Raw genomic sequence first — 12,579 nt, forward strand, 5'->3', positions numbered from 1 at the left:
TTACCAGGCAGAAAACTGTATCATCCAGCTCTTATGAGAGAGAAGATCCACTCATCTATACTATAGGGATAATAAAAGCATATAACAATATTATATGCAATACTAGGTCAAAAATTTGAAAGTGAAAGGGAAACTGACAGTTTATTAGTAATGAATAAATTCCCAAAATTAATCTAAGAGGAAGTAGAAAACTTGATCAGATTTAAAATTTTAAATTAAAAATAGATTATATATACACACAAATATGTATATTTGTATGTCTAAAATTAAAAATACAGATACATTTCTATCAATTGATATACTTTTCATTATATATTAAACAAAAAAACACATCTCAGAAAAAGTATATGACTCCATTTTTGTGAAAAATAAACCAAAGCATCCATTTACATGTGTTTATGTGCTTGTACATGCTTGTAGGGGCAACGAGAAAAATGAAAAGGGCTATATACCAGGCAATGGTGAGTAGGTTCAAAAGAAATTAACATCAACACTCCCTGACCCCACACAAATTACATGGCTACTTCTGTATGAGCCCGGCAACTTCTCAGACGGCTGTGTGGCGTGCGCTGTCTGGACTGGTGGGGGAGTTAGTGAGGAACTTACGTCAATGGAGCAGCCCACGAGGGAACCCCTCTGCAAGGCCTTCTCTAGAATCTCATAGAGGTTCTTGGGAGCGCCTTTGGTTTCGAAGGTCTCCGCGACACCCCCTGTAAAGTCCTCCATGGCTTCAATGGCGCTTCCTCCTTTCAGAGCCTCATAGCTTCCGTTGAGCCTGTGGGGACAGCAGGAGAGAGAGCAGGGAGACTGCTGTGGACCGTGAGGAACACCACAGGACGCGCCTCAGTCATCGGGCCGAAGTCAGGGCAGATGTGACCTGGTGTGAAGGTGCGGCAGGGAAACTGAGGCAGTATGCTCTGGCGGGAGTGAGAAGTAGAGGCTGGGCCAAACCCCAGCTGCACCATTGACTTGAGTTCTTTGTGCAGTGCCTGTGTCCTTATTTATCAGGTGTGGATAATAATGGTACCCCGGCCTAGGACTGCTGGGGTGTACATACGTGTGTCTTTCTGTAGAATCTCACTTGAAAGAGGGCCTGCCCATGACGTTGTCAGGTGTTCATAAATTGAGAAAGCCAAGTCCCTTTCTCTTCTCAGATTTTTGGGTCTTGACAGTGTTTGGTGGGGAAGCGGCACGTCTAGAATTCCCCTCTGATTCCCCTGCCAGCTTTTCTTCACAGTTCAGGGAGAGATGCCTGAGGGAGGGGCGGCTCCAGGGCCTTGACAGGAAAATTGCTGAGGAGACTCCTCAACCCAGAGGGGGCCTCACGGAGGTCAGGCCACTGCTCTTCACTGGTAAGTCCTGGCTCTGGCGCTTCGCCCTTTGACGTCCAGCCTCCCTCTGTAGAGTACGGGCCGAGTGGAGAATAAGCCTCCTTAAGCAGGGACACTGGCACTCACTTGGCATAGGCTTTTTCCAGCAAGGCACTCCAGAACTCGTTGTGGTCTGCAGAGTGGAGGAACACTAAGCGGTCTTTGAAGGTGGGCAGCCGGTCATCAATCACCACCTCCAGCCATTCACTGTGCTGCCAGAACTGTACCAAGGAAGGAAACAGAAGTGGAGGGTGAGTTCCACGTGAGGTCTGAGGCTCATTGGTAACTATTGGCCACTTTTACCCCTGATCACTTTAGAGCTTTGAGGAAATCCCTGTATGGATATAGTGATAGAAATCTCTCTCTCTCTCTCTCTCTCTCTCTCTCTCTCTCTCTCTCTCTCTCTCTCTCTCTCTCTCTCTCTCTCTCTCTCACACACACACACACACACACACACACACACACACACACACACACAGATGTGGTCAGTTCCGAACCCCCAGCACTTGGTAAATGTGACTTGATTGGGGAAAGGTTTTCTTGCAATGTAATCCATTAAATTGAGGTCATGTTGGACTAGGATGGCCCCCGAACCAACAACTGGTGTTCCTATAAGAAGGGGAAATTGTGGACAGAGCAACAGATACACAGGACAGAGAGCCATATGATGACCGAAGTGGAGGTTGGAGCAATGTAGCTACAGGCCAAAGAACACGGATGCCAACGAGTTTCCAAAATTGGAAAAGATAAAGAACACTGTTAGGTATGTTAGGCAGCTTAGCCTAGGGAAATGGGAAGTCCATTTACGCATGCCCAGGAGAGCCAGCATAGGACAAAGCTGGATTTTCCGGCTGGTGGGCTCGGATGGGCGTTACACCTGGAGCAGCCCACCTGGGCCAGGTGATAGCAATTCAACCAATGGGAGCGACCTGGGGTCATTCACCACGCCTCCCACAGGAACACTTGAAAAGGCAGGGACCAGAAGGGAGAGGGGCTTGTCTGGTCATCTTCATGGGAGGAGAGAGATCCTTGCATGACCCGGAGCAGTCTCTTCCAGGCCACATGGTCAAAGGAATCCTTTGGGTGCTGCGTAAAACCTGAAGCTTCTTTTAACTCTCATTAAATTCACTTGGATCACAAGCCTGGCTTCGGCGTGAAATCTTTCTCGTGCAGAGCCAAGGACCAAGGTTGGAATCTAGCCCGGAGAGAGAGACCTTACAGGTAGTTCTAGCACAGGGCTGGGGAATGTCCATTAACGCATGCCCAGAGAGCCAAGCACAGGAACAAAGGAGTGGCGCACTGCACATGCTCAGAGGTTCAGGTGTCCCGCATGGGTGGGTGCTAAACCTGGATTGGCCCACCTGGGCCAGGTGAATTCAATTTAGCCAAGGGGTCGGGTCGATCAGGGAGCTCCTAAGAGATTGGTTGGGGAGGTGCTGAATGTCCATCCTGAGCTCCTGCTTCCAGTGCAGGGAGGGGTCCAAGAGAGAGTGCTTAGGCTTCAAGAGCATCCGGGCCGGAAGGTGGCTGAAGAGAGGCTCTGCCAGCCTCCAGCACCCACACACTGCATCCTGAGACAAAGCAGGAAGGAAGGGATTTCCGTTTACATCCAATTGGAGTATTGTCTTGAGTAGTATCTTGAGCTGTCTGGGAATTTGAATAAGTCACTCTCCATCCCTGGGACTCAGTGGTCCCCCCCCCCCCCTACCCCCAGTAACTAAGTGAAGAGGATTGGATTCCATATTCCTCAAGATTCCTTCCTGCTGATAATCAAATGGTGGCCATTCCTGCTTAGAGGCAGCCAGTCCTACTGCTTTTGCTAGAGTTAAATGCCCCACCCCACTCGGCCCCCTTCGGGTTTAGGAGAACTGGTGATTGCTCAGCCACTGGCGGTATCAGTGGAGGTCTGAGGGGGAGAGGAACTCTGTCTCTGTGATTGGAGCCTGAGTTCTTTTTTTATTTTGAGTTCTTAAGTGACACATTATTTCTCTTGATCTCGACTTCTGAAACGTGGGGGTGCGTTATCAGGCTTTGCCTCGTCCTAGTACAACTCTAACAAAATGCCATATGTGTGGCTGCGAGGACAGACGTCTATTTTCTCAGAGTTCTGGGCTAAAAGCCCATCCCCGGGTCTTTCTCATTGGTCGCACTGGGTGCTCTTTGGCTTGTAGATGGCCCCTCCAAAGACACCTGTCTCTCCACCCCCCACCCTGTGAATTCCTCTGTGGAGGCTATTTTTATTATTCAAAACTCATAAAGAATATAATAAAGAAAACTCTATTTCCAAGTAGGATTATTTCTACAGAATAGAAGTTAATATTTCAACTATCATTCTTTTTTTTTTATGTTGAGGATCGGTATGCGGGTGGTGTGCCACAGTTCCTGAAATGGGAAATGATATCAGGTTATCAGATTGCTTATCTCAGTGAGAGGACAGGGCCAGGGCTGGACGGAAGCATGGTGTCCTGAGAGGCTAAGGAGAAAGGAGTAGGGGTAGAAGATAAGGGACTCCTCCTTCATGCCTGACACTGTGCCACAACTTGGTGTGGTATCCCACTGTATTCTTTTTTTTTTTTTTTAGCAAAAGGGAAGAAATTTATTGGAGCCCATACGGGAAAACTTAGAGGGGCCCAGCATACCCTACTGTGTAGGCATGCCCACCAAAGGGTCACACCATTCACTGTACCCCCATGTCCCAGAGGAACTCCCCTTGAGCCAAGCCCCAAAGCCCCAGGACTGGCTGGGGGTGGGGACGCCCACTGCATTTAAAAAATCATTTTATTAGGGGCTCATACAACTCTTATCACAATCCATACATACATCAACTGTATAAAGCACATTTGTACATTCATTGCCCTCATCATTCTCAAAACATTTGCTCTCCACTTAAGACCCTGACATCAGCTCCTTATTTTTTCCCCTCCCTTCCAGCTCCCCCTCCCTCATGAACCCTTTATAATTTATAAATTATTATTTTGTCATATCTTGCCCTGTCCGACATCTCCCTACACCCACTTTTCTGTTATCCGTTCCCCAGGGAGGAGGTCACACATAGATCTTTGTAATCTGTTCCCCCTTTCCAATCCACCCTTTATTGCCACTCACACCAATGGTCCTGAAGGGGTCATCCTCCCTGGATTCCCTGTGTTTCTAGTTCCTATCTGTACCAGTGTACTTCCTCTGGTCTAGCCAGACTTGGAAGGGAGAATTCGGATCATGATAGTGGGGGGCGGTGGTGGGGGGAAGCATTTAGGAACTAGATGAAAGTTGTATTTTTTATCGTTGCTATATTGCACCCTGGCTGGCTCATCTCCTCCCCAAGATTCCTCAGCCAGGGGATCTCCAGGTCCACTGCATTCTTAAGAAACTTCTATGAGGTAGTGCTAGTGTCTCCATTTTTCAGATGCATATACTGAGGCTGAATTCTACCAAGAGAAATGTTAAGTTTGTTGAAAAGATGTGTTTCCACAAGAGTGGCCCCTACCTGGAGACCTGATGGAGGAGCGTATAGAAGGGGGAGCCTGGACCACTGTATGTCACTCATGGTCCTGCTCTCCCCACACTATCCCAGCACAAGTTGTCTCAGTGTAGCGCTTGGTTCTGTTTTTTGAACTCATTCAATGTCTCCAAATTTCCATTTCTTCAGTAAGAAAGACCTCTCCATTTATGAGAAATATTCGTTTCCCCACAGATGTGATTGTTTTTAGGCAATTTTATGCGGGAAGCACATGCAATTCTAAATAATAAAACCCTTAATATACAGAGACCGGGCTTGCCAAAATATCACTTAAGGATCTACCATGGGATGTTATTAATGCTCATCTAATGCTTTTACATATTATCCACCGGAAAGGGTGGTTTTCGAGTAAACAGAGCTCTCCCACTGATAGATGCCATCACCTCCTGCCTTGCCCTCCAAGCACGATAAAGATGCCCCTGCCATCGTGCTGGGGCTCAAAGAGAGAACACGGCTGGACCAGATTTCCTCTTACCTGGAAATGGAAAATACCAGCATACCCCGGGCCAAAGCTCTGGTCCTGAGGGATAACTCGAGCCAGTGCTTTTTCATTAAGTGTGAGGGAGGCGATGGCAGCCAATAGCCAGCAATCTCCTGCAAAAATAAAAGCCACACAGCCCTGCTTTCACCAGCAGCGCAGGGCACACGGGAAAGGGAATGCCATGGGAGATAGAAAGAGTTCCAGATGTAGCCACAGCTTCTCGGCATTTTTTATAAAAACAAATGGAACAGGAATAGATACATGCGTCTTCCCCTCCCTGCTTTTTTCCCTGCCAGTTGTCATAAACAGCTTTGACTCCCTTGACAGTGTGGTCAGATACAGTTACTTGGGTCCAAGCACAGGGCTCTATTCTAGTTCAGCTCTGCGGAATGATACTCACTTTCCTTCCTGTGTAACAAGGCTGCCCATATTGATGAGCAAGAGAAGCGGCCACATCGCAGCGGCTGTCCTGCAAGGCCTTCAGCACTCGGGTGTTCCCAGAACAGCATGCCTCCCTACACGACCAGGGGAGGATATCCTTGGAGTGATACTTCCCACAGCTCGTTACATTTAGTGATACACAAGGATAGCTCCGTTTCTGTTTATTTTCCATTTTCAAGATTTGTTGACTTAGCCATGGAATGAATTTCCAAGCTGTGTCTTCATACTGGCATACGTCTGGAGGAAGAGTCCACAGTGAAGTAACCCCTCCTATGGTGTTCCAGCTGTTTCTACCAGACACACGATGGACCCATTGGCCTGCACTGAGAATGGCCTGAGTGCCTTAAACTAGTGCCTGGAAGTGCTGTCACTGCTGCTGCTAGAACATGTGTGAGCAGATGTTGTGCGTGTCCATCTATCTAACAGACAGGACCTAGCCATTTTCTCCTCCCAGATGTCTTGGGTTTTATAGGGTATCAAAGTAACTGGAACGCAAACTCCTGCACACATAGCCTGGCTTCCTCAAAGTTCACATTTCTGGACAGAACCGTCTATCGTGTTCTCATGTGCTTTCAGGAAATAAGGTGTAATATGGCGCCTTTCTGATTGCTTTGCACAAGTGAGAATGAACTGCTGAGTGCTCATCAGGAAGGAAACTACTAGATCTGAGAAGTCACAACCGGGTCCGTGGCACCCCAGCCTTTGTAAAGTCATGGAGTTTGCTTTCTAATGTATTAGCTATCCTTTGGGGTCTCCAGTCCAGCTTCTGTAAGACCCCATTGGAAAATGATAGTATGAATAAGTGGCCATGAATTTATTTTGGTCTCATCTGTAAAACTGGGAGGATGGTTGGAAGGTCATGTTCATAACCACACCTGGCAGGTGGGTCAGAAACCACATGTACATTGCCATCAAAGGGGTTGGATTTTAAGGGCCTTAGAGCCCACAGGACTCTATTCAGAGGAAGCAGGTTAGTGGACTGGAGGGTGGTAGGGAGGGTCAACGAGGGAGAGGGTGCTGGCAGGGAAGTTCCATTCAACCATACCACCTTGGGCATTCTATGATGACTTGGTGCTGATAAAGTTGACCAATCCTGGTAAGCCCCATTCAGAAGGTGCTGATGTCTGTCAAACCAATTCTCCACCCTTTCCCCTCCTTCCACTTACCAAGCTCCCCCTGACAGATATCGGTCCTGGTGGCCCCTCCAAGAATGAATTCTGGGTTTCTCACAATTTCCTGGAAGAATGAGAACTTTATCAGAGTGAAGTCTGATGCAGAGTGAGTTCGTAAGACGGAGAAGGCTCAGGGCATCTCTCGCTTCCTTGAGAAAATGGGATTTCCTCCCCCTCCTTGTATTTCTGTATTTGAAAGGCTGCCATTGGCAGTATGCTTAAGCTAGACCTGGAGCCTCTGGTAAACCGCAGTGCTTATGGAAGATCTGTGCCAAATCGGGACTTTACCTTCTTCAACCGCCTGAGCGGTTTTCAAATAAACTTCACCACATCTGGCTACATAGTTGGCATCAGTCATAAATTTAAGATTAAGCCTCTGGCAGATGCCCTCTAACCAAAAGGGACTCAAACAGCTTTATTATCAGCCAGAGATTATTGCAAACTTGATTTTATTGGATTGAACCATGGTATAATATAATCAGTTGGTCAATCGACTTCTTTCTTGACTCAACCTGAATTTGCTCTAGGCTTAAATATTTCTCACTTGTTCTACAACAGTAGAAATTTCTTATTAGGCTTTTAAAATATTGTTTGTAGTCTTTTCTTTCTTAATCTTTATTTTTAACTTTATATTATTTTCCTCTTTCTATTTCACTTTTAAAAATTCCTTCTATTATGTTTCCCAGTTTATAAAGCCCAGAAGGAATGGATGCCTACAGACAATAACTGATGCAATGGTTTGTTGGAGATGGTGGGCGGGGAGGGTGAGGGGAATGGAGGAGCAAACAATGCTGGAAGAGAGAGGGAGTATTTGAACTGATTGTGCTGATGTATATATAGCTCTTTTACAAATGGTTTTAACTATGGAAGTATATGCTATGTGAATGTTATATCAAGAAAACTATTAGAGAGAGAGAGAGAGACCAAACTTGACCAATGGTTACCATAGGTGAAAGAAGAAGAGTTTTTCCTTAGGGGGGTTTGAGTTTATGTTAATGATGGTGGAATAATGTTGAAAAGAATATCAATAATGGCTGTACAACATGAAGAGTATAATCAATGGCACTGGATTATTCATGTAGAGGTTGCTGAACTGGAGATTGTTTTGCTGGGGTATTTTTTTGCCATGATTAAAAAAATTAATTATATGAATAACGATGATTACAAAGAAGAAGAAAATGTTCTAAAATTGATTGTGGTAATGATTGTACACCTCTTCTTGACATGACTGAACTATTGAATTGTATGATGTGTGAATGAAGTGCCGATAAAACCGTTAAAAAAAGAACAAAGCAAAAGTAAAGCACACTATCAATGAGATGTTTCAAAAATGACAATGAGGTTTGGAAGCACAGAACGCTGAATACAAGGTCAAGATTCAAATCCCCCAGTGAGAGAAAGATGAGGCGGGCAGCTTTTTTGAGGATTGAGTCTTGGAAACCCAAAGAATAGTTCCACTCTGTCCTAAAGGAAACTGTGTGTTGGAAGTGACTCAATGGCAGTAGGTCTGATTTGGCTTGGATTTGGCAGGACAGTCAGCTAAAGGTAAAGTAGGCAGAACGTTCCCCAACTGGAAGCACGGTGGAAAGGGACAAAGCAGGAAAAGAAATGTCAGCTACCCAGCGGCAGGCAGAGGGAGCAGAAGTGGTGCTGGCAAGAGTCTGGCAGGAATCTTAACACAAAGGGGGTGGGGTGGGGGAGAGACCTCCCAGCACAAAGGAAGATAAAGGACAGACAGGACACATTTCTTCCTCTGTGGAAGAGACGTGGAGATCAGGAAAAGGCTAGGTGGAGAGAGACAGTGGGTTTATACTACCTCCATAATGCTTGAATCGACTCTCGGGGTTGGGCGTCTGGAGATAAGGGTATACAATGAATTCTGGGCTACTAGAGTGTAGGGGCACACATAACCGGAGGTTCATGACTGAGGGCCCACCAATAGCGGAAGACCCACCAGAAAGCTAGGCAATGGTGGGAACTCCTCCATTAGCAGAATAGAAGGCTCAGCAATGCATTCTTCCAGCCCTTGTCGACTAGCTAAGGGACCTTAGCGGGTATCCCTTTCAATAAGTTTGTCCTTTCTGTTCAACCCTTTTCTATGACTCTGATCTGCATTTTGTCCCTCACCTGAAATATTTCTTGGGAGCGAGACAAGAAGTGAGGAGCAGAGAGGCTCAAGTCCATGAGCTGCCTCCTTGTAACCCCCCAGTGAAACTTCGGGAAGGAGGGCTCTGCAATGGCCAGGCCCATTCAATAGGAAGGCCCCGGACTCTTCACGGTGTCCCCATCTGTCACACGTGGGGCTGCTTTCCTCCTGCTCAGACATTCTAAGCTTGTAGTGGAATGTCCATTTTCAATGTCCATGGATACCCCACCCCCACCCCGAGTGCTGCTGGGCTCCAGAAGAGAGAAGGGAGGCAAGCCCTTGGCACCAAGAAGGCATTCTCACGGGCACAGAGGGCCCAGTAGCCTGGAACATTTGCTTTCAGGCCTGTTCTGAGTGTTGATAGGTCATCAGGGCCTCAGCCAAAGACACAGACTCACAAGTACTGGATGCACAAGGGGAGACACTGCCTCTGGTGGGGCACGTGGCTAACGGGCAGACCTGCTGACCAAACGGCTGGATGTCAAGCCCACCCAGAGGAGCCTCAGAAGGTAGGCGTAGGAATCGAATTCTGAAAAACCAGCCACTAAAAGCTCTACAGACCACCGTCCTACTCTGATGTGCACGGGGTCTCCGTGTATCAGAATGGGATTCCAGAGCGACTGGCTTTCTTTCTTTTTTTCCTCTCTCTCTCTCTCTTTTAAAATTTTCGGATTTGGGTTTTATAGACAAAGCTTGGAATTGCTGGCGCTGGCCATCAGTGGTTCTGCGCTGATCCCTGCCTGGAATGCTGCATTGTGGCCACCGTAGGTGGCAGGGTGGGGTGGGGAAGAAGAATGCCAAGATGATATTCAGGTTGCCAGGAGAGCCAGCTTCTTTCTATGTCTGCAAACACACACACACACACCCCACACTTTTACCTCACATGTACACTACACACTCTTACACACAAGGCACTTGCACTTGTTCACACACAGATGTACTTACTTACACATCACACACACTTATTCCACACACACTTACATATTCACACACACATACCTTCATATACACACCAGATACACTCCACATATTCACATGGGCACTTACATACACACAGACTCACATATACACCATACACAAACACACTCATATACACGGATTCCCATTAAGTCACACACACTCACACATACATTTACATATTCAACATGCCCATATAGACACATTCATAGACACTCAGCTATACCCCAGGCACAAACACGTACACACACTTGCACATAGAACACACACTCACATACACTTACACATTCATATACACAAATCATGCACACATACTCACTATCTACTTCGCACACGATCTACTCACACTCCACACAGACGAGAGTAAAAATAGCAATGACGGCCTTTGTACTATATAAAGTAAGCTTGTGTTTACTTTGAGCCCACTGTGAAGAACCCAAAAGTTTTTGTTGTTGTTTTTAATACATATGAGTTTCTCACTTAAGCCAGTGCAGCCATTTTAATGTAGGAACACAGAGAGGGATTTGATGGGGTGAGTCCTGAGCCCCTCACAAATGCCATGGGCCTTAGAGCTGATAACCGTGATGATGACAAATGCGAATGACAGAGCACCTGCCTCTTTCTGGGCACCTGCGACTGATGTGCTAGAGATGGGACCTGGCACAGTCATCGGAACTCCCACCGCAACCGTGGTTCGCATTCCACAGGGCAGGGGACTGAGGCTCAGCAAGTTAGATGGCCTGGCTGTCATCAGGTAACACATTCGTGGCAGAGGGGGCCAGCACCCACAGGGAGCGAGAGCCAGCTGGGGTGTCTCACGGGGAGGGCCTGAGTTGTCCAGCGTGGCAAATATTGACACTTGGTTCTAGTCACCAGCTGGTGTCACTGGGACTCAGCATCTCTGGCCGGCTGGAGGTGGGGACACCCATTCTGAGTCTACTCCCTCAGGAAACGGAGAAGCCTGGGTTTCAGGGCCCCTCCTTGAGCACACATTTGCCGGGCTCTGCCTCTGCTGTAGGAGGAGGAGGGCAGGTAGGAGGCGGGATCCACTGGCCGGGCACCAAAAGCTGTGGACATTTCATCGGCGCGATCACAGTGTTGCTCCGGCGCTGCCCGGGCTGTCCTCCACCCATGTCTGCATTTGTTTGCCTTTAAATTCCTTAGCCTTCGCTTTTTGGACGCAGTCTGTCCAGAGCGTTGACTCCATTCTCTGCCTACTACGGACAAGTGCTTCTCTAACTCAGCCTCCAGCTCAACAAACAAACAACACACCAAGCTCACTGACATCAAATCAACCCCGACTCATAGTGTGCCCCTACGACAGGGTAGGACAGTCCCTTTGGGTTTCTGAGACTATCAATCTTTATGGGAGAAGAAGGGGCGTCAATCCCTCAGACTGCTGACCTTTCCTTAGCAGCTAATGCATAACTCACACACCGGGGCTCAGGACTCGGGGGTCCAGCCTGCATGAGCGCAGTTAGCAGGCAGCCGGGTGCAGGTGCCCCAGGACGCGCCCCACAGAACATACCAACCTGATGTCTGTCCCAAGGAGTCTTGTACATGTGTGCAGCCTCCTCCCTCTTCTCAAGTTCCCCTCGCCAGCCCTCCAGCCCCTCAACTTCCCAGCCCTCTGGCTACACTCACCCCTGGTCAGTTCACAGGCCCCCCCAACTTCCCCTCTTCCTGCTACACTCACCCCTGGTCGGTTCACAGCCCCCCAGCTTCCCCTCCTCGGGCTACACTCACCCCTGGTCGGTTCACAGCCCTCCAGCTTCCCCCCCACCTCGGGCTACACTCACCCCTGGTCGGTTCACAGCCCCCCAGCTTTCCCCCCCCCTCGGGCTCCACTCACCCCGGGTCGTTTCCACACGAAGGGCACCGGGGGCCGCTGGCTGTAGAAGAGGGAGGCACTGCTGGCCGGGAAGTCCGAGTCCTCGAACAGGATGCCTTTGCGCAGGCAGTCCTGCTGTAGCTGCTCGAAGCTCTGGCCGGAGGAGTGGGTGCTGCGGGCGTCCCTGCGGGTGGGGGGCGCCCCCGAGGCTGCAGCCCTGTGGAGGTAGGGCATGGTGCTCGGGGGAAAGAGTGAGAACAGGAGGTGGTGAGCACTAAAGGAACCAGCCACAGGCCTGCCGTCCACACCTGTTTGCCTGGGAACTCCCAGCTAGACCCAGGAGGCCTCGCCCAGAGCGCAAACTGTGTAGGGAGAGCAACTTGCTCTGGGCAGGACTTCGGGCTGCCCCCTCCGGGCACAGGCAGTGCCCTCCGCTGAAGGCCTGGGCGTTCAATGAGAGCGGATTGCTTCCCGAGAAAGAGAGCAAGCAAGCAAATGGGTCCAGGAAGTGTTCCCACGGGACTGTGCACTGCGCAGCCTTCCCCGTATCACTGCCCTAAAACAAAGTTGCAGTTTGGTGGTTGGAAGGGAGCAAGATGCAACATCATAGCAGCATATCGCATCGATAGAGCGCACAGCCACATTGTTTGGGATCAGAGGCGGA

At 48.6% G+C, this 12,579-nt stretch overlaps 1 protein-coding gene across 1 annotated transcript in view; it reads right to left on the bottom strand.

Annotated features, from left to right (window-relative positions):
- The window catches only part of CAPN9 (calpain 9), a 53,306-nt gene extending 41,157 nt beyond the window's left edge, over window positions 1-12,149 (bottom strand). Inside the window, exons 1-5 of the mRNA XM_075540602.1 lie at window positions 11,937-12,149; window positions 6,976-7,045; window positions 5,363-5,481; window positions 1,458-1,591; window positions 607-775 (exon numbers count right to left, since the gene is read on the bottom strand). Of these exons, the coding sequence (XP_075396717.1) occupies window positions 607-775; window positions 1,458-1,591; window positions 5,363-5,481; window positions 6,976-7,045; window positions 11,937-12,149 (705 nt within the window). The remainder of the gene's footprint in view (window positions 1-606; window positions 776-1,457; window positions 1,592-5,362; window positions 5,482-6,975; window positions 7,046-11,936) is intronic.
- Window positions 12,150-12,579: the final 430 nt, after the last annotated feature.

This window comes from Tenrec ecaudatus, chromosome 1 (genome assembly GCF_050624435.1).
Source record: "Tenrec ecaudatus isolate mTenEca1 chromosome 1, mTenEca1.hap1, whole genome shotgun sequence".
NCBI lineage: Eukaryota > Metazoa > Chordata > Mammalia > Afrosoricida > Tenrecidae > Tenrec > Tenrec ecaudatus.